This window comes from Garra rufa, chromosome 1 (genome assembly GCF_049309525.1).
Source record: "Garra rufa chromosome 1, GarRuf1.0, whole genome shotgun sequence".
Lineage (NCBI taxonomy): Eukaryota > Metazoa > Chordata > Actinopteri > Cypriniformes > Cyprinidae > Garra > Garra rufa.
The window spans coordinates 11,259,189-11,283,826 of NC_133361.1; the positions used below are offsets into that span (position 1 = coordinate 11,259,189).

The following is a 24,638-nucleotide window of genomic DNA, read 5'->3' on the forward strand; positions in this document are numbered from 1 at the left end:
TATATTATCCTTTTTATTTCTCAAAGGTCCCAATTAATTTTCATCTTTACAAAGATTTCATTTTAGACCTGATGAAAACGAAAGAAGAAAGAGAAGATCTGAATGGGGTGAAGGGGAAACAACAGGATCAGAAAGATCATGGTGTCAATGGAGAAAAATCATTGAGTTGCAGCTTTCAGAAAACAAGTCAAAAGGCCATTTCAGCTGCTCTCAGTGAGATCTCAGGAGTTTTACACTGTAAGAAAAAAAGCCATAATATTTACAGTAAAAAACTGGCAGCTGTAGTTGCTTGAATTTTTCCGCCAAAAAGTATGGTAGCAATGTTTTACATTTTACGTTTTTGCACTTAAATTTAGAGGTAAATACTGTAATTTCAACTGGTATCATGGTAACGTACCAACATTTGGAAGTACTGAAATCTGTTTTGTACCTTAGTAAAACACTGATAACCACCAAAAGCAGGTGGTGATGACAACATCACATGATGAACCAAAGCCCATCACAAGGAGGTTTTAAACAATAACATACACAGAAGGTGCACATTGTCATTCACACAAACACTAAATACCATCATGGTAACACACATGAAACTGAAACAGTGCAAAACACATTAATTCAACAACATTAGATCTAACATATAGCCCTGATGTATATAACTGCCAAAAAAAGAAGAAAGTTATTAAAAAAAAAAAAAAAAAAAACATCAAATAAAAAAAAATGAAACTGGGAATGTCCATTTGTGGTTATTCACTGTAAATTTTACATTCTTTTTCAACATAGTTTTCACCTTAGAAGGGGAACTTATCGTTTACCATTTCACAGGTTTTTACCATAACATTTTTACATTTTTTTTAACCGGTTACATTGGTTAAATAACATGACTTTTAACAAAATATTCGATTTTAAAAAATTGGTATTTTATTTTTACAGACATTAAAAATGAATAACAATTATTTGACTTCAACATCACATTCGTTTCTTACCACTAAAATAATGATCCAATGACCAAATAATGACCAAGACGTTAATAATAATAAATAAAATAATGACCAAGACGTTTTCGTTTACTGACAAAAAGAGGGATGCACCTCTTTCAATCAATCAACGAATGTCAGTCAGTAGGTAAAACAAAATAAACCGTTATTTTTATTTTATTTTTATTAGGCGAGGCAGTGGCTTTATGTAGAAGACTTGAGAAAGCTTGTGTTGGAGAAGCGCGTGCAGATCAAAGGCGTGCAGTAAAGAAATAAACCCAGTGTTTATAATGTTATTTTCATATGCTCAACATTGCTTCTCTTAGCTATAAAATTAAAATTATATTATTATAATGCGATTTGACCACTTTGATGTCTGTACTTTATTGAAAGCTTTATGATAAAAATAAATATATACATTTCAGTATTAGAGTAGCCTAGTCAGAGTCATCTGCAACGTTTTAGTTTTACATGGTTGTGACTACTAAAAATAACCTGCAGGTAACTTTCTCTAGGTAAAAAAAAAAAAATATATATATATATATATATATATATATATATATATATATATATATATATAAACCTGCAGGGAATGCTCTGGAAACGTTATCTGTAGGTTATAAAAATAAAACCTAAAAATAACCTGCACATCATGCATTTTCAGAAACAACTTGTTTTACGCGAAATTCTTCTCATATTCTTCTAATGTTTTTACTATTGGGGCCACAAGATAAATATTAAGGGCACAATTTAAGACTATTAAGACAATTTAAGTTATACTGTGATCAGCATCCATGAAAATTCACTCCTGTGTCAGCAGCATCTACTTCACACTCCATTCCAGCGGATGGCGCTGAAACACATATGTTTGTTTGACATGACAAAACACCATTAAACCTCAGAGGAAGAAGTTTAGTTTTGGTTGCCAGCCGCCGTTAAAAACCAAGAAGAAGTTTAGTTTAATCGCGCTCTCTGTTGTTTTTTCGCGATGCTGTTTTGATACAAACTGTTGGAAATGTAGTTTTAGTAAATAAAGTTTTTGAATCAGGCCAATAAATACATGTAATATTCTCATTATCACAGTCGTGACTCAGTTTTGAAGTAAGCAGGAATATCTGGAGGAGTTTCAGCTGAACTAAGATCTGCTGCTGTGAAGATGGTGTTAGTTAAAGAGGAGAGTAAGGAGGACACGAGTGAACCAGAACCCTTGAGAATAGAGGAACCAGAGCCCTTGAAAATAAAACACGAGGAACTAGAACCCTGCAGAATAAAACAAGAGCAACCAGAACCCTTAAAAATAGAACACTGGAGAACAAAACATGAGGAACTGGAATCTTTGAGAATAAAACAGGAGGAACAAGGAGGTTGGTGTTTATACTTCATTCATATTTAATGAATGTTTATGGAATGTTAGGCTTACAAAGCATTCAAATTCTGCACAGAATTCTATTATGAACAGGTCAAACAATGCTAATACAGAAACCCAGAAACAGTAATGCTAACAATAACCATGGTGTTGTGGTAGAAATAGTCTTATATTATTACATCATTAATTTAAGGGTTTGAACAACCTTTTGAGAGAGAATTTCAATGATTTTCGAGTATTTCACACAACTGTTTCCAGCACTTCAAAAATATCCAGTTTAAATATTATTTTTAAGGGACAAAACATGTATATCGAAAATATGGATTTGTGGTAAACGAACACTAAAGTCAAATTAAAACATATATTAAATTACGATTATAACCAGTAGATGGCAGCAGAATTTTTGCTTTATATTTTGTCAAACATGCTAAGTCAATTTCAGTGTGTGAATAGCACACTAAATACAAACATAAAATCTTGCTACTGATGACTAATTGTCAAGAAATCGGGCTCTCGATTTACTACATTATAATAAAAATGATACCTAAAAATTAAAAGAAGTAAGGTTTTGCAATCACATAATTTTAAACCGGTAAACTCCTAGAAAGTCTGTAAAGATCTAGTAAGCAAACACATTCAAACAGTAAGTTCAACATGGTGTTAACTAACCACTGATCTATTATATATTTATACAGTCATTTGGAAAAAGTTAGGACACCCTATTGAATTTATTTTAAACTTTATTAGTGTCATGTTGTTATGAAGGAATTTTGGCCCATTCCTTTTTACTGTTTTGCTTTAGTTTATTGAGGTTTGTGTGAATTTGTTTATACACAGCTCTTACCACAGCATTTAATTTAGGATGAGTTCTGGACTTTGACTCGGTTGTTGCAACCACTTGATTCCTTTGTTTTCAGCCATTCTGTTGTAGATTTATTGGTTTGCGCAACTCAAGCTGTTGAATGGACTTTTGTGTACACATTTCACTATTTTTACTTTTATTTCAGAGTTGATTGAAGAAAAAGAGAAGAATGTAGAATCGAGTGAAGCTGAGGAGAAAAAACTTGTCAACACAGGAGAAAAACCTTTAAGTGGCTCTCAAACCAAACAGAAAATTTTAAAGAAAAGAAGAGCCAGGAGATCTTTCACCTGCACTCAATGTGGAAAGAGTTTCACATGCAAAACCAGTCTAAAGAATCACATGAGAATTCATACTGGAGAGAATATACACACATGCGATCAATGCGGTAAAATGTTTTTATGGGCTTCAGATCTGAAGAAACACCTAAAAGTTCATTCAAAGGAGAAGACACAATCATGCCATTTGTGTGGTAACAGTTTTTTGCGTCTACAAATGTGTCCGAAAATACTTACTGGTGTGGTGATGTGCTTTGAGTGTGAAAAGACTTTTACATCAGCAACCTGTTCAAACCAGCATGAGAGGATCCACACTGGAGAGAAACCTTATCCTTGTTCACACTGCAGCAATAGATTCAGTAATTTAGAAGACTTAAATAGACATGAGATGATCCACACTGGAGTGAAACCTTATAAGTGTTTACACTGTGAAAAGAGTTTCAGTCAGTCAGTACATCTGAAAAGTCACAATAGGATCCACACCAGAGTGAAACCTTCTAAGCATTCACACTGTGACAACAGAAATGGTGTGAAAACACATGAGAGGATCCACACAGGAAAGCCTTATAAATGTTCACATTGTGACAAGATATTAAGTAATTCATCAAATCTGAAAAGACATGAAATGATCCACACTGGAATAAAACCTTTTAAGTGTTCACACTGTGACAAGAGATTCAGTCAGTCAGTACATCTGAACAGTCACAATCTGATCCACAATGGAGAGAAACCTTATCCTTGTTCACACTGCAGCAATAGATTCAGTAATTTAGAAGACCTAAATAGACATAAGAGGATCCACACTGGAGTGAAACCATATAAGTGTTCACACTGTAACAAGAGATTCACTCTGTCAACGAATCTGAAAAGACACAATAGGATCCACACTGGAGAGAAATCTTATATGTGTTCACACTGCACCAAGAGATTCTTTGATTTAGGAGACCTAACTAGACATGAGAGGATCCACAATGGAGTGAAACCTTATAAGTGTTTACACTGTGAAAAGAGATTCAGTCAGTCAGTACATCTGAAAAGTCACAACAGGATCCACACCAGTCTGAAACCTTCTAAGCATTCACGCTGTGACAACAGAAATGGTGTGAAAACACATGAGAGGATCCACACAGGAAAGCCTTATAAGTGTTCACATTGTGACAAGATTTTAAGTAATTCATCAAATCTGAAAAGACATGAAATGATCCACACTGGAATAAAACCTTTTGAGTGTTCACACTGTGACAAGAGATTCAGTCAGTCAGTACATCTGAACAGTCACAATCTGATCCACAATAGAGAGAAACCTTATAAGTGTTCACACTGTGATAAGAGATTCAGTCGGTCAGCAGATTTGAAAACACATGAGATGATCCACACTGGAGAGAAACCTTATAAGTGTTCACATTGTGACAAGAGATTAAGTAATTTATCAAATCTGAAAAGACATGAGAGGATCCACACTGCATAATAACCTAGGTTCTAGAGCAGATAAATCTGAAATGTGTATTGCCAATCCATATATTTTGTGAAATGACAATGTCATTAGCCTGCATCTCAATCCATAGTCAGATACCGCTTTGTTACGTAACAGCAACAACAACAATGGTGGACTACAGACTTGTGTTCGTGCTGCAGAAGCTACAGAACCCATAAACGTTACTAAATTACAGTGCGCAAGGTTTATGCACATACTCTAAGTCATTATCTCCATTTTAGTGGCAGAATTACAGCACCACAAACTAGTGAAGGAATGGAATCCTGGAGCCATTACGTACGACCTCTGATTGCTTGCCACCTAAAAAAAATCACTGAAGGATATATGTCCATGTCTGGAGATTTCCTAACTTTATCTATGCTTCGACCAACCAGAAACTTTTTTACCCAAGTATTGCCATGGTTGGTGACCTCTGTTCGAGTATGAGTACTGTTGTATTGTGTGTAGTGTTGAAGCTGACTTCTGCTGATGGAACTATTTTCTTCATTAAATTTTTCTATTGATTGCATCTCTGGTCTTTGTTCATCATATCTGGTCCTTGAGTTTTAACTGTAAACTCTCCTACACTACACTCTTAAGAATAAAGGTGCTTCAAAAGGTTCTTCACACCGATGCCATAGAAGAACCATTTTTGTTTGCACAAAGAACCATTTCTTTTCTTACCTTTTTATAATCTGAAGAATCTTCTTTCACCACAAAGAACCTTTTGTGAAACAAAAAGGTTCTTCAGATGTTAAAGGTTCTTTATGGAATATTTAGACAAAAAAAGGTTTTTCTGTGGCATCATAAAATAATTAACAAGAAATGATAATTGACAAAAAAATTAGGAAATGTTAAAATAAATTTCTAATTGTCCTAATTTTGTAAAGTGTTAGCGTAATATGAGAATGTGAAGCTGCATTGACACCATGTCCAGCTATAGACAGGCTATAAAAGCTGCAGAGCCGAGTACATCCACCAACTCATAGAAATAAAGCAAAACAGCCCAAGGTTTTTGTTTTGCACAGTGGCTAGATTAACAAATAACCAAACGCCACCTGACCTAAATATTCCTGTACAGTTAAGTAATGACTTTATGAATTTCTTTACTGATAAAATAACAAATATAGATACTACAGCAACTGATACTTCAACATTAATCATTGCACCCAAAGAAAAACTGCAGTGCTTTACAACTATAGAACAAAAAGAATTAAATAAACTTATCACCGCATCTAACTTATCATTATCTTTAGGTCACGTCCCAAAATCATATGGCCCCACCATAGCACAGAAACTGCACTTGTAAAAATCGTAAATTGAAAATAGCAGATGACCTAGAACAGATCCTTGTGGCACTCCATACTTCACTGGATATAATTGAGATGACTCCCCGTTTAAATAAATATAGTGGTAGCTTTTAACAAGACCAGATGAAACTTCTATCTTATCAAAGCGAACAGAGTTCGTTACAAAGGGTAACATTTAATCAATAATTACTCCTGCTGACTTAAAGGTGGGATGGGTATCTGTAAGGGAACAATTGAATACAATATTAAACCCATAAGTAAGCACAATGATAACATGTACTGTATGTCATGACTCATAAAGCAAAATTATATACACAAATAATGTTTTGACATATGCAAGATGAAATGAAAATGCCATCAAAACTTTTCTGATGGCAGGCAGTTTATTCAGAGATACTTTTACACCTGCGCTGCGTTTTGACTTTGTTTTATGTGTTTATTCAATGAAATCATAACCTTATGACAGTTTAATATTTACATTAAGCCATATCATTACTCTTGTCTTTCCGTCCTCAGTTTTTAATAAAGTCTTTTCTTGAACCATTTAAGTATTTTTATGTCCTTACATTTGATGTGGCAATTACGATTAATGCCGATTTAGTTTTTGTGTGGGGAAAACGACACCTCATATTAATGACATTCTTCACATTGCTTATTTTAGTAACATGAAAAACAAAAGTTATTCAATTTGAGATTAAAACATACAGAAAACGAGCAGGCACAAGCTCACTGAATTCATTTTTCTTTTTGTAATGACTGTTTCAATGACTGTTTATCCTTCAATGATACTCCTCCAGGTATTCCTCCTTGCTTTAAAACTTAGTCACGACTGTGAGGATGAGATTCAAAACTGCGTTTTTACATTTACAGAATCATTTCTAACTGTTTGTATTAAGCCAGCATAACGACACAACAGAGAGCCTTTGTGGTGAAACTTTTCTTCTTCCTCTGAGGTTTAATGGTGTTTGACACACAAACGTTATTGTTTTAGCGCCACCCGCTGGACTGGAGAGTGAAGCGTCGAGAAGAGGGAAATCAGTGCGTGTATAATGTGCACTGATTTGTTTTACTTTAAAAAAAAATGAATCTGCACAATTAAAATAAAATAAACAAATAGTAATAAATAGACCCGAATGGTACTTGATCAACACCAATGATCTTCGTGAATGAGGATTAGAAGAGAAAAACGAGAGAAGTCAAATATTAAAGTGAAAATAACACAGGGTTCTCTAATGGTCAAGGGCTTTTCCATTGAATGGTTGCTATTTGCTTCGAAAACTCTTCCAAAAATAATAATAATAAAATAAGACTGATTCTATTCATACACATATTTAACTATTCAAAATATGTACTGGTCAATCTCAATTCAGTTCTTAAATGACTGATGGATGTACTTTTCTCAGTCCAGGTACCAAAACATGTATGTTTTTTTTTAAAGGTATGTTTCAAAATATGTCTTTATTTCATGTATTTTCTCATGTCTTTTACTATACGGGCCACAAGAAAAATATTAAGGGCATAATTTAAGACAGTTATAGCCTACCGTTATCAGCATATGCTAAGGTAGATTTGTCTCTTGTTCTCTCTGAGAGATTTATTTATTTTTTACTTTCACTTTCACGTATAATTGACTAAGGTTCACCAGCATAACTCTTGGGCAAGTTTTTTTTTTTTTTTTTTTTGCAGGTTGGAAAATCCACTCCCGCTACTTCACACTCCAGTCCAGCGGGTGGCGCTAAAACACAAACGTTTGTTTGACACACACCTTTAAACCTCAGAGGAAGAAGATTAGTTTCACAGCGTTCTCTGTTGTTTTATCGCGATGCTGTTTTAATACAACCGGTTAAAAATGTTACTTCTGCAAATAGAAAAATACAGTATTTGAATCAGGTATTACACCTGTAATATTATTATTCTCAGAGTCGTGACTAAGTTTTGAAGCAAGCAGGAATATCTGGAGGAGTTTCAGCAGAACTAAAATCTGCTGCTGTGATGGTGTTTGTTAAAGTGGAGAGTGAGGAGGACATGAGTGAACCAGAACCCTGGAGAATAAAACACGAGGAACCAGAACCCTGGAGAATAAAACAAGAAGAACCAGAACCCTTGAAAATAAAACAAGAGGAACCAGAACCCTTGAAAATAAAACAAGAGGAACCAGAACCCTGGAGAATAAAACAAGAGGAACCAGAACCCTGGAGAATAAAACAAGAGGAACCAGAACCCTGCAGAATAAAACAAGAGGAACCAGAACCCTTGAGAATAGAACAAGAGGAACCAGAACCCTGCAGAATAAAACAAGAGGAACCAGAACCCTTGAGAATAGAACAAGAGGAACCAGAACCCTGCAGAATAAAACACGAGGAATTGGAATCTTTGAGAATAAAACAGGAGGAACCAGAACCCTGGAGAATAAAACAAGAGGAACCAGAACCCTGGAGAATAAAACAAGAGGAACCAGAACCCTGCAGAATAAAACAAGAGGAACCAGAACCCTTGAGAATAGAACAAGAGGAACCAGAACCCTGCAGAATAAAACAAGAGGAACCAGAACCCTTGAGAATAGAACAAGAGGAACCAGAACCCTGCAGAATAAAACACGAGGAATTGGAATCTTTGAGAATAAAACAGGACGAACAAGGAGGTTGGTGTTTATGCTTCATTCATCTTTAATGACTGTTTATGGAATGTTTGGCTTACAAAGCATTCGACTTCTGCACAGAATTCTGTTGTGAACAGACCTAACAATGCTGATACAGAAACCCAGAAACAGTAACATTAACTTTAACCATGGTGTTGTGGCAGAAATAGTCCTATGTTATTACATCATTAATTTAAGGTTTTGAACAACCTTTTAAGAGAGAATTTCAAGCACATTTCAATGGTTTTCGAGTATTGCACACAACTATTTCCAGAACTTCAAAGCTCTAAAAATGATCCAGCTTAAATATTATTATTTAAGGGACAAAACACAATGTATATCAAAATGTGGTTTTGTGGTAAACAAACACTAATGCCAAATTAAAACATAAATCAAATTACGATTATAACCAGTAGATGGCAGCAGAGGCGTATTAATCATTAATTTATAATTTTTGCTTTATATTTTGTCAAACATGCTAAGTCAATTTCAGTGTGTGAATAGCACACCAAATACAAACAGAAAATCATGCTACTGATGACTAATTTTCCTGAAATGGGCTCTCGATTTACTACATTATAAAGAAAACAATACCTTACAAATTTCATGAGTTCACGCTTACATATAATTAGCCGGAGAATAGTAGTGCATGTTTGGCGTGTTGTCCGGTGAAGTGCTCCGAGCTCGGGAATGGCCCGAACCCAGAGTACCCCCCAATAGGAGTAGTGAGAACTCGGAGTGAGGAGATGGGGTGGTTGAGGTTTACTGATAAACCGTCAAGTGAATGGAGGTGAGTCAGCTGTATTTAAACCTATGGCGCTGATTGACTTGAGTGGACTCCTCTTGCGATGTTTACGCTAAGTATCTGACGCGCTTCTCCCGAACTTTGTTAATGAAACATCATGAAAAGTAGTAAGGTTTTGCAATCACATCATTTTAAACCAGTAAACTCCTAGAAAGTCTGGAAAGATCCAGTAAGCAAACACATTCAAAAAGTAATTTCAAAACAGTGTTAACTAACCACTGATCTATAATATATGTATACAGTCCATGGGCGTCGGAACCATTGAACGTGGGTGGGACAGGACCCACCCACTTTTGAAGACCAATGATATTGGACCCAACCACTTCTACCGTCTCTAATTCAGCGAGTATGTCTTGCACTTTTCAGAGCGCCGTCAGACTCAGTCAAATCCATTGTATGAGGTACGCCTTAATAAATTAAACTCCATTTAGATAAAGCTTTGAATTACATGCTGTGGTTTCCTCAAATTTATTCCACTTGGCTTATTCAGAGACATCAATTAAACTCATTCCGGGTTTTCACTAGTCGGTCGTGCCTGCTGCACTCCCGAGACACAGCAAAGTAAAACAGCGTAACTTCTGCTCAGATACACCTAACCCTAGTTGATACTTTATTTCAACTTTTCAATTATTTCATTAATTTACAAATAAACAAATGCCTTTCCGACGTGATATAAGTGAAAAGGGAGACGATTTCGAAAATGATTTCACCAAAAGGCGGACGCGAACTCGGGTCTCCCGCGTCAAAAACGATACATCACTCGTTTTATCACTTGCGCCACTGAAAATGTTAATGAATAGCTGTCTTTTGTAATATTTGTAAATATGGCCCATTTGCATTGTGTAAAAACACATTAAATAAAAGGCACCAGCCTACAGAAAATGGCATATACAGTAATTTTTTTTCAGGACCCACCCACATTTATTTTGCTTCCGACGCCCATGATACAGTCACATGGAAAAAGTTAGGACACCCTACTGAATTTGTTTTAAACTTTATGGCCCGGTTTCGCAGACAAGGCTTAAGCCTAGTCCTAGACTAAAATGTAAGTCTGAGTTGTTTCAACTGAAATAAAATTGCACTGATTGATTGTAAAATATATCAGTGCCTTTGTTTTGTCTCAAGATGCACACCAGTAATGTTTTTTTCTAAGCATGTTTATTAAAAATTACTTAAATGTCCTAATTGAACTATATGGTCTAATCCTGGCTTAGTCTAAGCCCTGTCTGGGAAACCGGGCCTATTAGTCTTTAGGCCCATTTCTTTTTACCGTTTTGCTTTAGTTTATTGAGGTTTGTAGGCATTTGTTTATGTACAGCTCTTATAACAGCATTTCATTTAGGATGAGTTCTGGACTTTGACTGGGCTATTGCAACCACTTGATTAATTTGTTTCCAGCCATTCTGTTGTAGGTTTAATGGTGTGCTTGGGATCATTGTCCTGTTGCATGACATAATTTTGGCCCAAATCAAGCTGTTGAATAGATGTCCTCACATTTGATTCTAGAATACGTTGATGGTCAGAATAGGGCTGCGCATTTTGTCATTGAAATGGTTCTGTGGTTATTTATAAATCTCCAGCACCAGCTTTCAGATTTATCAGCATTTAGTACACAGAGCTGTAGTTCACTGACAAGCTACGCTATATCACAGTCAAGTAATTCGTGCTGCTGTCAAATGTTAGGCTGGAGCCCTGCACTGTTACATCAATGTTCACTTTTGTTTACATTTCACTATCTTTACTTTTATTTCAGAGTTGATTGAAGAAATAGAGAAGAATGAAGAATCAAGTGAAGCTGAGGAGAAAAAACATGTCAACACAGGAGAAAAACATTTGAGTTGCTCTCAAACCAAACAGAAAGATTTTAAGAAAAGAAGAGCCAGGAAATCTTTCACCTGCACTCAGTGTGGAAAGAGTTTCATACGCAAAACCAGTCTAAAGCATCACATGAGAATTCATACTGGAGAGAATCTACACACATGTGATCAGTGTGGTACAATATTTTTATGGGCTTCAGTTCTGAAGAAACACCTAAAAGTTCATTCACAGGAGAAGACACATTCATGCTATTTGTGTGGGAACAGTTTTTTGCATCAACAAATGTGTCAGAAAATACATAATGGTGTGGGACGGTACATATGCTTTGAGTGTGAAAAGACTTTAACTTCAGCGACCTGTACAAACCAGCATGAGAGGATCCACACTGAAGTGAAACCTTTTATGTGTTTACACTGTAACAAGAGATTCAGTCTGTCAGCGAATCTGAAAAGACACAATAGGATCCACACTGGAGAGAAACCATTTGCTTGTGCACACTGCAGCACAAGATTCAGTAATTTAGAAGACCTAAATAGACATAAGAGGATCCACACTGGAGTGAAACCATTTAAGTGTTCACACTGTAACAAGAGATTCAGTCTGTCAATGAATCTGAAACGACACAATAGGATCCACACCGGAGAGAAACCTTATATGTGTTCACACTGCAACAAGAGATTCAGTGATTTAGGAGACCTAAATAGACATGAGAGGGTCCACACTGGAGTGAAACCTTATAAGTGTTCACACTGTGAAAAGAGTTTCAGTCAGTCAGTACATCTGAAAAGACACAATAGGATCCACACCAAAGTGATACCTTCTAAGCATTCACACTGTGACAAGAGAAACGGTGTGAAAACACATGAGATGATCCACACAGGAGAGAAACTTTATAAGTGTTCACATTGTGACAAGAGATTAAGTAATTCATCAAATCTGAAAAGACATGAAATGATCCACACTGGAATAAAACCTTTTAACTGTTCACACTGTGACAAGAGATTCAGTCAGTCAGTACACCTGAACAGTCACAATCTGATCCACAATGGAGAGAAACCTTATGTGTGTTCACACTGTGAAAAGAGATTCAGTCGGTCAGCAGATTTGAAAACACATGAGAGGATCCACACAGGAGAGAAACCTTATAAGTGTTCACATTGTGACAAGAGATTAAGTAATTTATCAAATCTGAAAAGACATGAGAGGATCCATACTGGATAATAACCGTATCACTGCACTGCATGTGGGAAGAATTTCAATCATTCATATGCTCTACACAGATATACAAAAAAACTATCACAGTAAGGCCCCGGACACATGAAGAGGCATTGAGCTATATATGTGTAAAAATGTTGTATCGTGTTGGCGTTTCGTCCAGACAATTCCGCCGTATGAAATCGTTATTTTTGTGAACCTGGGTTCTAGAGCGGGTAAATCTTACATTCTGAGTTCTGTCTTTTATTAGGGTCTTTCATCTACATGTCAAATGAGTTAACATGTTAGAAAAAAAGTTGAATATGGATTTAGTCTGCCTTTTTACTCTCTTAGAATTTACTCTAATTGTTAAATTAAAACACATTAATTCAACAACATTAGATGTAACATACAGCCCTGATGTATATAACTGCCAAAAAAAGAAGAAAGTTATTTAAAAAAAAAAAAAAAAAACATCAAATAAAAAAAATGAAACTGGGAATGTCAATTTGTGGTTCTTCACTGTTAATTTTACATTCTTTTTCAACATAGTTTTCACCTTAGAAGGGGAACTTACCGTTTACCATTTCACAGGTTTTTACCATAACATTTTTACAGTTTTTACAGTTACATTTTTTTTTTTTTACCGTTAAATAGTCATTTTTTACAGTGTATAACGGACGTGCCGCTCCACAAATCCCATATAATAACCCATTTTCATTGGTTAAAAAACATGACTTTTAACAAAATATTCGATTTAAAAAAAATTGTATTTTATTTTTACAGACATTAAAAATTAATAACATTTGTTTGACTTTAACATAACATTCGTTTCTTACCACTAAAATAATGATGTGCTTCCCTCTTTTTGTCAGTAAACGAAAACGTCTTAACATCATGTTCTCTTCAGTTAGACCTGAAATAACATTTACTCTCGTGCGGATGTATATTTAATATAAGTAATTGTCCATTAAAGAAATCAATCAACGAATGTCAGTCAGTAGGTAAAACAAAATAACCGTTATTTTTTTATTTTATTTTTTTTATTACGCGAGGGCGTGGCTTTATGTTGAAGACTTGAGAAAGCGCGCGTGCTGGAGAAGCGCGTGCAGATCAAAGGAGTGCAGTAAAGAAATAAACCCAGTGTTTATGATGTTATTTTCAGACGCTCAACATTGATTCTTTTAGCTATAAAATTAAAATTATATTATTATAATGCGATTTGACCACTTTGATGTCTGTACTTTATTGAAAGCTTTATGATAAAAAATAAATATATACATTTCAGTGTTAGAGTAGCCTAGTCAGAGTCATCTGCAAAGTTTTAATTAGTTTACATGGTTGTGACTACTATAACCTGCAGGTAAAGTTCTCTATCGGTTAAAAAAAAATAGATATTAAAAATAACCTGCAGGGAATGCTCTAGAAACGGTATCTGTAGGTTATAAAAATAAAACCTAAAAATAACCTGCACATCATGCATTTTCAGAAACAACTTGTTTTACGCGAAATTCTTCTCATTTTCTTCTAATGTTTTTACTATTGGGGCCACAAGATAAATATTAAGGGCACAATTTAAGACTATTAAGACAATTTAAGTTATACTGTGATCAACATCCATGAAAATTCACTCCTGTGTCAGCCTCTACTTCACACTCCATTCCAGCGGATGGCGCTGAAACATACGTTTGTTTGACAAAACACCATTAAACCTCAGAGGAAGAAGTTTAGTTTTGGTTGCCAGCCGCCGTTAAAAACCAAGAAGAAGTTTAGTTTAATCGCGCTCTCTGTTGTTTTTTCGCGATGCTGTTTTGATACAAACTGTTGGAAATGTAGTTTTAGTAAATAAAGTTTTTGAATCAGGCCAATAAATACATGTAATATTCTCATCATCACAGTCGTGACTCAGTTTTGAAGTAAGCAGGAATATCTGGAGGAGTTTCAGCTGAACTAAGATCTGCTGCTGTGAAGATGGTGTTTGTTAAAGAGGACACGAGTGAACCAGAACCCTTGAGAATAAAACAAGAGGAACCAGAATCCTTGAAAATAAAACACGAGGAACTAGAACCCTGCAGAATAAAACAAGAGCAACCAGAACCCTTAAAAATAGAACACTGGAGAACAAAACATGAGGAACTGGAATCTTTGAGAATAAAACAGGAGGAACAAGGAGGTTGGTGTTTATACTTCATTCATATTTAATGAATGTTTATGGAATGTTAGGCTTACAAAGCATTCAAATTCTGCACAGAATTCTATTATGAACAGGTCAAACAATGCTAATACAGAAACCCAGAAACAGTAATGCTAACAATAACCATGGTGTTGTGGTAGAAATAGTCTTATATTATTACATCATTAATTTAAGGGTTTGAACAACCTTTTGAGAGAGAATTTCAATGATTTTCGAGTATTTCACACAACTGTTTCCAGCACTTCAAAAATATCCAGTTTAAATATTATTTTTAAGGGACAAAACATGTATATCGAAAATATGGATTTGTGGTAAACGAACACTAAAGTCAAATTAAAACATATATTAAATTACGATTATAACCAGTAGATGGCAGCAGAATTTTTGCTTTATATTTTGTCAAACATGCTAAGTCAATTTCAGTGTGTGAATAGCACACTAAATACAAACATAAAATCTTGCTACTGATGACTAATTGTCATGAAACCGGGCTCTCGATTTACTACATTATAATAAAAATGATACCTAAAAATTAAAAGAAGTAAGGTTTTGCAATCACATAATTTTAAACCGGTAAACTCCTAGAAAGTCTGGAAAGATCTAGTAAGCAAACACATTCAAACAGTAAGTTCAACATGGTGTTAACTAACCACTGATCTATTATATATTTATACAGTCATTTGGAAAAAGTTAGGACACCCTATTGAATTTATTTTAAACTTTATTAGTGTCATGTTGTTATGAAGGAATTTTGGCCCATTTCTTTTTACCGTTTTGCTTTAGTTTATTGAGCTTTGTGTGCATTTGTTTATACACAGCTCTTACCACAGCATTTAATTTAGGATGAGTTCTGGACTTTGACTCGGTTGTTGCAACCACTTGATTCCTTTGTTTTCAGCCATTCTGTTGTAGATTTATTGGTTTGCGCAACTCAAGCTGTTGAATGGACTTTTGTGTACACATTTCACTATTTTTACTTTTATTTCAGAGTTGATTGAAGAAAAAGAGAAGAATGTAGAATCGAGTGAAGCTGAGGAGAAAAAACTTGTCAACACAGGAGAAAAACCTTTAAGTGGCTCTCAAACCAAACAGAAAATTTTAAAGAAAAGAAGAGCCAGGAGATCTTTCACCTGCACTCAATGTGGAAAGAGTTTCACATGCAAAACCAGTCTAAAGAATCACATGAGAATTCATACTGGAGAGAATGTACACACATGCGATCAATGTGGTAAAATGTTTTTATGGGCTTCAGATCTGAAGAAACACCTAAAAGTTCATTCAAAGGAGAAGACACAATCATGCCATTTGTGTGGTAACAGTTTTTTGCGTCTACAAATGTGTCAGAAAATACTTACTGGTGTGGTGATGTGCTTTGAGTGTGAAAAGACTTTTACATCAGCAACCTGTTCAAACCAGCATGAGAGGATCCACACTGGAGAGAAACCTTATCCTTGTTCACACTGCAGCAATAGATTCAGTAATTTAGAAGACCTAAATAGACATGAGATGATCCACACTGGAGTGAAACCTTATAAGTGTTTACACTGTGAAAAGAGTTTCAGTCAGTCAGTACATCTGAAAAGTCACAATAGGATCCACACCAGAGTGAAACCTTCTAAGCATTCACACTGTGACAACAGAAATGGTGTGAAAACACATGAGAGGATCCACACAGGAAAGCCTTATAAATGTTCACATTGTGACAAGATATTAAGTAATTCATCAAATCTGAAAAGACATGAAATGATCCACACTGGAATAAAACCTTTTAAGTGTTCACACTGTGACAAGAGATTCAGTCAGTCAGTACATCTGAACATTCACAATATGATCCACAATGGAGAGAAACCTTATCCTTGTTCACACTGCAGCAATAGATTCAGTAATTTAGAAGACCTAAATAGACATAAGATGATCCACACTGGAGTGAAACCATATAAGTGTTCACACTGTAACAAGAGATTCACTCTGTCAATGAATCTGAAAAGACACAATAGGATCCACACTGGAGAGAAACCTTATATGTGTTCACAGTGCAACAAGAGATTCTTTGATTTAGGAGACCTAACTAGACATGAGAGGATCCACAATGGAGTGAAACCTTATAATTGTTTACACTGTGAAAAGAGATTCAGTCAGTCAGCACATCTGAAAAGTCACAACAGGATCCACACCAGTCTGAAACCTTCTAAGCATTCACGCTGTGACAACAGAAATGGTGTGAAAACACATGAGAGGATCCACACAGGAAAGCCTTATAAATGTTCACATTGTGACAAGATTTTAAGTAATTCATCAAATCTGAAAAGACATGAAATGATCCACACTGGAATAAAACCTTTTGAGTGTTCACACTGTGACAAGAGATTCAGTCAGTCAGTACACCTGAACAGTCACAGTCTGATCCACAATAGAGAGAAACCTTATAAGTGTTCGCACTGTGATAAGAGATTCAGTCGGTCAGCAGATTTGAAAACACATGAGATGATCCACACTGGAGAGAAACCTTATAAGTGTTCACATTGTGACAAGAGATTAAGTAATTTATCAAATATGAAAAGACATGAGAGGATCCACACTGGATAATAACCTAGGTTCTAGAGCGGATAAATCTGAAATGTGTATTGCCAATCCATATATTTTGTGAAATGACAATGTCATTAACCTACATCTCAATCCCTAGTCAGATACCGCTTTGTTACGTAACAGCAACAACAACAATGGTGGACTACAGACTTGTGTTCGTGCTGCAGAAGCTACAGAACCCATAAACGTTACTAAATTACAGTGCGCAAGGTTTATACACATACTCAAGGCATGTCACTCGGCGGCCATCTTTGAAAAGCCTCTCGGGCAGGCAAGTGCAGCTCCTATCTGTTTGAATGGGGAAACATAAAATTCTCCAAAACGGTTCACCAATCTTATCATTAAATTTCATATTTTAAATCTCCAAAGAAATCATACAAAAACTGCCTCATAAATATGGTGCCTTGTGCTTATTTTTTTTATCTAGATGAGCCAGTGCGCCTGCAAAGTAGGCTACTGAGCGCACGTCTCAGAGCGCTGACTTTTTTTATAGCTACATAAAAATAACCTGCAGGGAATTCTCTGTCGGTTAAAAAAATAAAACCTAAAAAATAACCTGCACATCATGTATTTTCAGAAACAACCTGTTTTACACTAATTTTTTCTAGTGTACATATAAATATTAAGGGCACAATTTAAGACAGTTATAGCCTAATGTGATCAACATCCATGAAAATCCACTCCCGTGTCACTCTCTACTTCACACTCCAATCCAGCGGATGGCGCTGAAATACATACGTTTGTTCGACAAACACAGTTAAACCTCAGAGGAAGAAGTTTAGTTTCTCCGTGCTCTGTTGTTTTTTCGCGATGCTGTTTTGATACAAACTATTAGAAATGTAGTTTAAGTAAAAACTGTTTTTGAATCAGGCCTATCAATATATGTAATATTATCATCCTCACAGTCGTGACTCAGTTTTGAAGCAAGCAGGAATATCTGGAGGAATTTCAGCTAAACTGAGATCTGCTGCTAAGAAGATGGTGTTTGTTAAAGAGGAGAGTGAGGAGGACACGAGTGAACAAGAACCCTTGAGAATAAAACAAGAGGAACCAGAAACCTGGAGCACAAACCAAGAGGAACCAGAAACCTGGAGCACAAACCAAGAGGAACCAGAACCTTGGAGAATAAAACAAGAGGAACCAGAATCTTTGAAAATAAAACACGAGGATCTAGAACCCTGGAGAATAAAACATGAGGAACCAGAACCATTAAAAATACAAGAGGAACTAGAACCCAGCAGAATAAAACAAGAGGAACTGGAATCTTTGAGAATAAAACAGGAGGAACAAGGAGGTTGGTGTTTATGCTTCATTCATCTTTAATGACTGTTTATGGAATGTTAGGCTTACAAAGCATTCGAATTACGCACAGAATTCTGTTGTGAACAGATCAAACAATGCTGATGCAGAAACCCAGAAACAGTAACATTAACTTTAACCATGGTGTTGTGGCTTGAATAGTCCAATGTTATTACATCATTAATTTAAGGGTTTGAACAAACTTTTAAGACAGAATTTCAAGCACATTTCAATGAGCATTTCACACAACTATTTCCAGCACTTCAAAGCTCAAAAAATATCCAGTTTAAATATTATTATTTTTTTGAGGGACAAAACACAATGTATATCAAAAAATGGTTTTGTGGTAAACAAACACTAAGGTCAAATTAAAACATATATCAAATTACAAATTTAACCAGTAGATGGCAGCAGAGGCTTATTAATAATTAATTTATCATTTTTGCTTTATATTTTGTCAAACATGCTGAGTCAATTTCAGTGTGTGAATAGCACACCAAATACAAACAGAAAATCATGCTTCTGATGACTAATGTTCCTGAAACCGGGCTCTCAATTTACTACATTATAATGAAAACAATACCTTACAAATGAAAAGTAGTAAGGTTTTGCATTCACATAATTTTAAACCAGTAAACTCCTAGACAGTCTGGATAGATCCAGTAAGCAAACACATTCAAACTGTAAGTTCAAAACAGTGTTAACTAACCACTGATCTATTATATATTAAATACAGTCATGTGGAAAAAATAGTTAGGACATACTATTGAATTTATTTTACTTTTTTTTTTCACTCTCATGTTATTATGGAGGGATTTTGGCCCATTTCTTTTATCTGTTTTGCTTTAGTTTATTGAGGTTTGCCGGCATTTGTTTATACCCAGCTCTTACGAGAGCATTTCATTTAGGATGATGACTGGGCGATTGCACTGTAGACTTGCCACGATAGGCGGTGTTGACGGTGTTACCGGTTTTAAGACGCAACACCGGTGACATCACTTTTCCACCGTGACACCGTCCCCACATTTTTTTAAGTATTCGTTTTTTCTAATTGTTTATTTGAATTAAATGGATAATATAATTATAAATAATTTACTTAAGACGAGAGAATGCACTATAATTAAAAACTGAACATAACAATGCGTCATATTTCATTTATCACTTGAGGAGAACGAGAGGAGTGGAGTTTACAGAAAGACAATGGCGGACGATTTAGTGTCAAAGCTAATTAATTAAATTAATTTTCTGAAATGCACCAAGTGTTTTATGTCTATAGATCTTATTTAATGCAAGTCGTGTTGATTTGAGAAGGTTAAATTTATCAAACATGCTCAACTCATTGCCGCTGACCGCTTGGTCTTTAGGTCATTATTTAAAAAAAACAAAAACTTGAATTTAACAAATATAAAATGTTCCAAACATGTTTGTAAATTAACATAAAAAGGAAACAAAACGAAATCTAGCCACTTTGCCATTAAAATCCAAAACTGAACTATTTTAAGGCTGTAACACGATAAATCTGTTCTGATAAATTGCCGGACAAGGACGGGGTTTATGTCTGAAAGTCTCAGCCTGGGCTCGTGAAGGACTCTATTCGTTCCCTTGTTTCAATTAAATAAGATCTGAGCGGTTTTTAATGCTTAAAATGTCTATAGCGGCAGCTTTTATAGCAAAAGATAAACCGCCCTTTTCTGTGGTGGAAAACCCCGGGTTTCGCCACCTGTTAAATACACTGGAGCCGCGATATCATATAAGTTTCCCTCACGCAGACATTTTTCAAAAAAAGAATATGCCGGAACTCTAGAACGAAACCAAAGCCCAAGTATTTACTTTTGAGTATTTGTTCTAAATGTTGCTGTTGTCTTCTGTGCCCAGACTTTAGTTTTGTTTGATAAATGCAAGAAGTGTTTTCATTGAGAAGAAGATTAAAGTTTCAGTTCATATATCTGAACGTTTGTATTTATTAACACAATTGTATATATTTGTAGACCTAAAAAAATGTAAAAAAGGAGTATGCAGTGCATCGAGATATTGCATTGAACCGAATCGATGACATAATCGTAATCGAACTGAACCGTAAGACCACTGTATGTTCACACCCCTACTCAAAACGCAATGCAAAAGCGCCTGTTTGACAACATTTTGGGTTCAACGTTTTTTTTTTTTTTTTTGTAATTTCATTGTCATCCATTCAAACAATTCACGCCGAATTGCCAATTCCCGCAAAAGTGAAAGTATAATACGCACGCATTTATAAGCTATTTAAATGCATAAAAAAAGAGGGAAAGAGGATACCCCCACCCCCACGGTGATACCGGTATTACCGGTGTTGTCACACGCCGATTAACCGGTTTTCAACCATTGCATTTTTGCCCAACTCAAGTTAAATGGATGTCCTCACATTTGATTCTAGAACACATTGATGGCTGCCCGATTAATCGAAGGTGATTGAAATGCACATTTTGTCAGTGAAACGGTTCTGTGGTTATTTATAAATCTCCAGCACCAGCTTGATCCGTATTTAGTACACAGAGCTGTAGCTCACTGACAAGCTACGCTATATCGCATTCAATTTATTTGTGCTGCTGTCAAATGTTAGGCTGGAGCCCTGCACTGTTACATCAATGTCACTTTTGTGTTTACATTTCACTATTTTTACTTTTATTTCAGAGTTGATTGAAGAAAATGAGGATAATGAAGAGTCAAGTGAAGCTGGTGAGAAAAAACTTGTCAAAACCGGAGAAAAACATTTGAGTTGCTCTCAAACCAAACAGAAAAGGAGAGCCGGGGAATCTTTCGCCTGCACTCAGTGTGGAAAGAGTTTCACACGCAAAACAATTCTTAAGCAGCACATGAGTATTCATACTGGAGAGAATCTACACACATGCGATCATTGCAGTAAAATGTTTTTATGGGCTTCAAATCTGAAGAAACACTGGAAAGTTTGTTCAAAGGAGAAGACACATGCATGCTATTTGTGTGGGAAAAGTTTTTTGCATCAACAAAATTTTAAAGCATGTCAGAACATAATTACTGATGTGGGACAGTACATGTGCCTTGAATGTGAAAAGACTTTTAATTCAGCGACCCGTAGGATCCACACAGGAGATAAACCTCATAAGTGTTCACTCTGTAACAAGAGATTCAGTAGTTTAGGAGACCTAACTAGACATGAGAGGATCCACACTGGAGAGAAACCTTATAAGTGTTCACACTGTCACAAGAGATTCATTCAGAAAGCACATCTGAGAAGACATGAGAGGATCCACACTGGAGAGAAACCTTATAAGTGTTTGCACTGCAAGAAGAGATTCAGTGATTCAATGAATCTAAAAAAACACAATAGGATCCACACTGGAGAGAAACCGCATAAGTGTTCACACTGCAACAAGAGATTCAATGGTTCAGGAGACCTACATAGACATGTGAGGGTCCACACTGGAGAGAAACCACATAAGTGTTCACACTGCAACAAGAGATTCAATGGTTCAGGAGACCTACATAGACATGAGAGGATCCACACTGGAGAGAAACCACATAAGTGTTCACACTGCAACAAGAGATTCAATGGTTCAGGAAGCCTACATAGACATGAGAGGATCCACACTGGAGAGAAACCTTATACGTGTTCACACTGCAAGAAGAGATTTAGTGGTTTAGGAGACCTAAATAGACATGAGATGATCCACACAGGAGACAAACCTTATAAGTGTTCACGCTGTGATAAGAGATACAGTCAGTCAGCAGATTTGAAAACACATGAGAAGATCCACACAGGAGAGATACCTCATAAGTGTTCACACTGTGATAAGAGATTCAGTAGTTTAGGAGACCTAACTAGACATGAGAGGATCCACACTGGAGAGAAACCTTATAAGTGTTCACACTGTAATAAGAGATTCATTCAGAAAGCACATCTGAGAAGACATGTGAGGATCCACACTGGAGAGAAACCTTATAAGTGTTTGCACTGCAAGAAGAGATTCAGTGATTCAATGTATCTAAAAAAACACAATAGGATCCACACTGGAGAGAAACCGCATAAGTGTTCACTCTGCAACAAGAGATTCAATGGTTCAGGAGACCTACATAGACATGTGAGGGTCCACACTGGAGAGAAACCGCATAAGTGTTCATACTGCAACAAGAGATTCAATGGTTCAGGAGACCTACATAAACATGAGAGGATCCACACTGGAGAGAAACCTTATGCGTGTTCACACTGCAAGAAGAGATTTAGTGGTTTAGGAGACCTAAATAGACATGAGAGGATCCACACTGGAGATAAACCTCATAAGTGTTTACACTGTAACAAGAGTTTCAGTCAGTTAGCATATCTGAGAAGACACAATATGATCCACACCGGAGAGAAACCTTATAAGTGTTCACACTGTGATAAGAGATACAGTCGGTCAGCAGATTTGAAAACACATGAGAAGATCCACACAGGAGAGATACCTTATAAGTGTTCACACTGTGATAAGAGATACAGTCGGTCAGCAGATTTGAAAACACATGAGAAGATCCACACAGGAGAGATACCTTATAAGTGTTCACATTGTGACAAGATATTAAGTAATTTATCTAATCTGAAAAGACATGAGAGGATCCACACTGGATAATAACCGTATCACTGCACTGAATGTGGGAAGCATTTCAATCATTCATATGCTCTACACAGACATACAACAAACTATCACAGTAAGGCACCATACACATGGAGAGGCATTTATCTGTATATGTAAAACAAATTATATTGTGTTGGCGTTTCGTCAAGATGGATCCAGCAATTTAGGAGCCTGCAATCGTTATTAGTCTAAAACCGGAGTCCAGAGTGGATAAATCTGGAAACGACACCTTTGGATTTTCATGTGTATTGCAAATCCATATATTTTGCCTGTCCGTTGGTCAGTCTCAACTTTATTATTAACTGCATTAGTTTGCTATCAACGGCTCTAGCATCATTCCTAGGTCTAAAATGACATTTTGGAACTAGCAACGAAGGGTTGGATGAGCTGCTTAAGAAATTAATCCTACTCACAGTAGCATTTGTTTTGAAATATGGTAACCGTAGTATAAGCAGAGTAATTGACCTCGGGTGTGCATTATTTTTTAAGAATTCTACTGCCCGTCAATTATTCCTAAAAATTTTTTTCCCCATTACTCTGATGTCCAAGGTGCCACTTATAAGTCTCTGGAGAGACCCATTACGTCTGACCGCTGATTGCTTGTCACCTAAAATAAAAAATCACTGAAGATATGATATGTCCAAGTTGATCTATGCTTCGACCAACCATAAACTTTTTACCCGAGTATTGCCATAGTTCTTGACCTCTGTTAGAGTATGAGAACTGTTGTATTGAAAGTGTACGCAGGGTGGCCTACGAACTCCATTGAGAGTGTTGAAGCTGACTTGGTGATGAAACCGCAAACTATTTTCTTCATTAAATTTTTCTCCGATTTATGGCATCTCTGACTCCTATTCTTTGTTCATCATATCTGGTCCTTGGGTTTTGCCTACACTAGTCTGGTATGTATACTACATCGTTCACAACCAGTCGTTTTTAGTTGTTTCTTGTGTATGCAGATATTTCTTGAGACAGCACCATGCTTACGGAAGTACAATAAAATAAAAGATTGGGCAGGAAAAGCTCTCATTTTGTATGGATTCAGATCTGATGATGTGTCCATAAGTTGGACAAAATTACTAATTGGCCGGCACTGAGCATTAAGTCAAACACACATTTAAGTCTTTTTCAAGATGCATCGGCACTGTGACATCAAAGTATTGCAAAAGGAGTTTAAAAGCTTAAGAGTCGTCTGCTCTCAAATCGCTCTTACTG

General features: G+C 36.0%; 2 protein-coding genes across 2 annotated transcripts; both read left to right on the top strand.

The window, feature by feature from the left end:
* The first annotated feature begins 1,895 nt into the window (after nt 1-1,895).
* LOC141347225 (uncharacterized) lies at nt 1,896-17,681 on the top strand. The gene is made up of 8 exons (XM_073852265.1): nt 1,896-2,338; nt 3,348-3,964; nt 4,022-4,535; nt 4,608-4,939; nt 12,198-12,372; nt 14,704-14,889; nt 15,899-17,369; nt 17,594-17,681. Exons 1-8 carry the CDS (start codon nt 2,131-2,133, stop codon nt 17,679-17,681), a joined length of 3,591 nt encoding a protein of 1,196 aa, XP_073708366.1. The 5' UTR covers nt 1,896-2,130.
* A 594-nt stretch (nt 17,682-18,275) lies between these two features.
* On the top strand, nt 18,276-24,264 carry LOC141330689 (uncharacterized). The gene is made up of 2 exons (XM_073835541.1): nt 18,276-18,790; nt 21,466-24,264. The coding sequence occupies exons 1-2, from the start codon at nt 18,475-18,477 to the stop codon at nt 23,415-23,417; spliced, it is 2,268 nt and encodes a 755-aa protein (XP_073691642.1). The 5' UTR covers nt 18,276-18,474; the 3' UTR covers nt 23,418-24,264.
* The last annotated feature ends 374 nt before the right edge of the window (nt 24,265-24,638 follow it).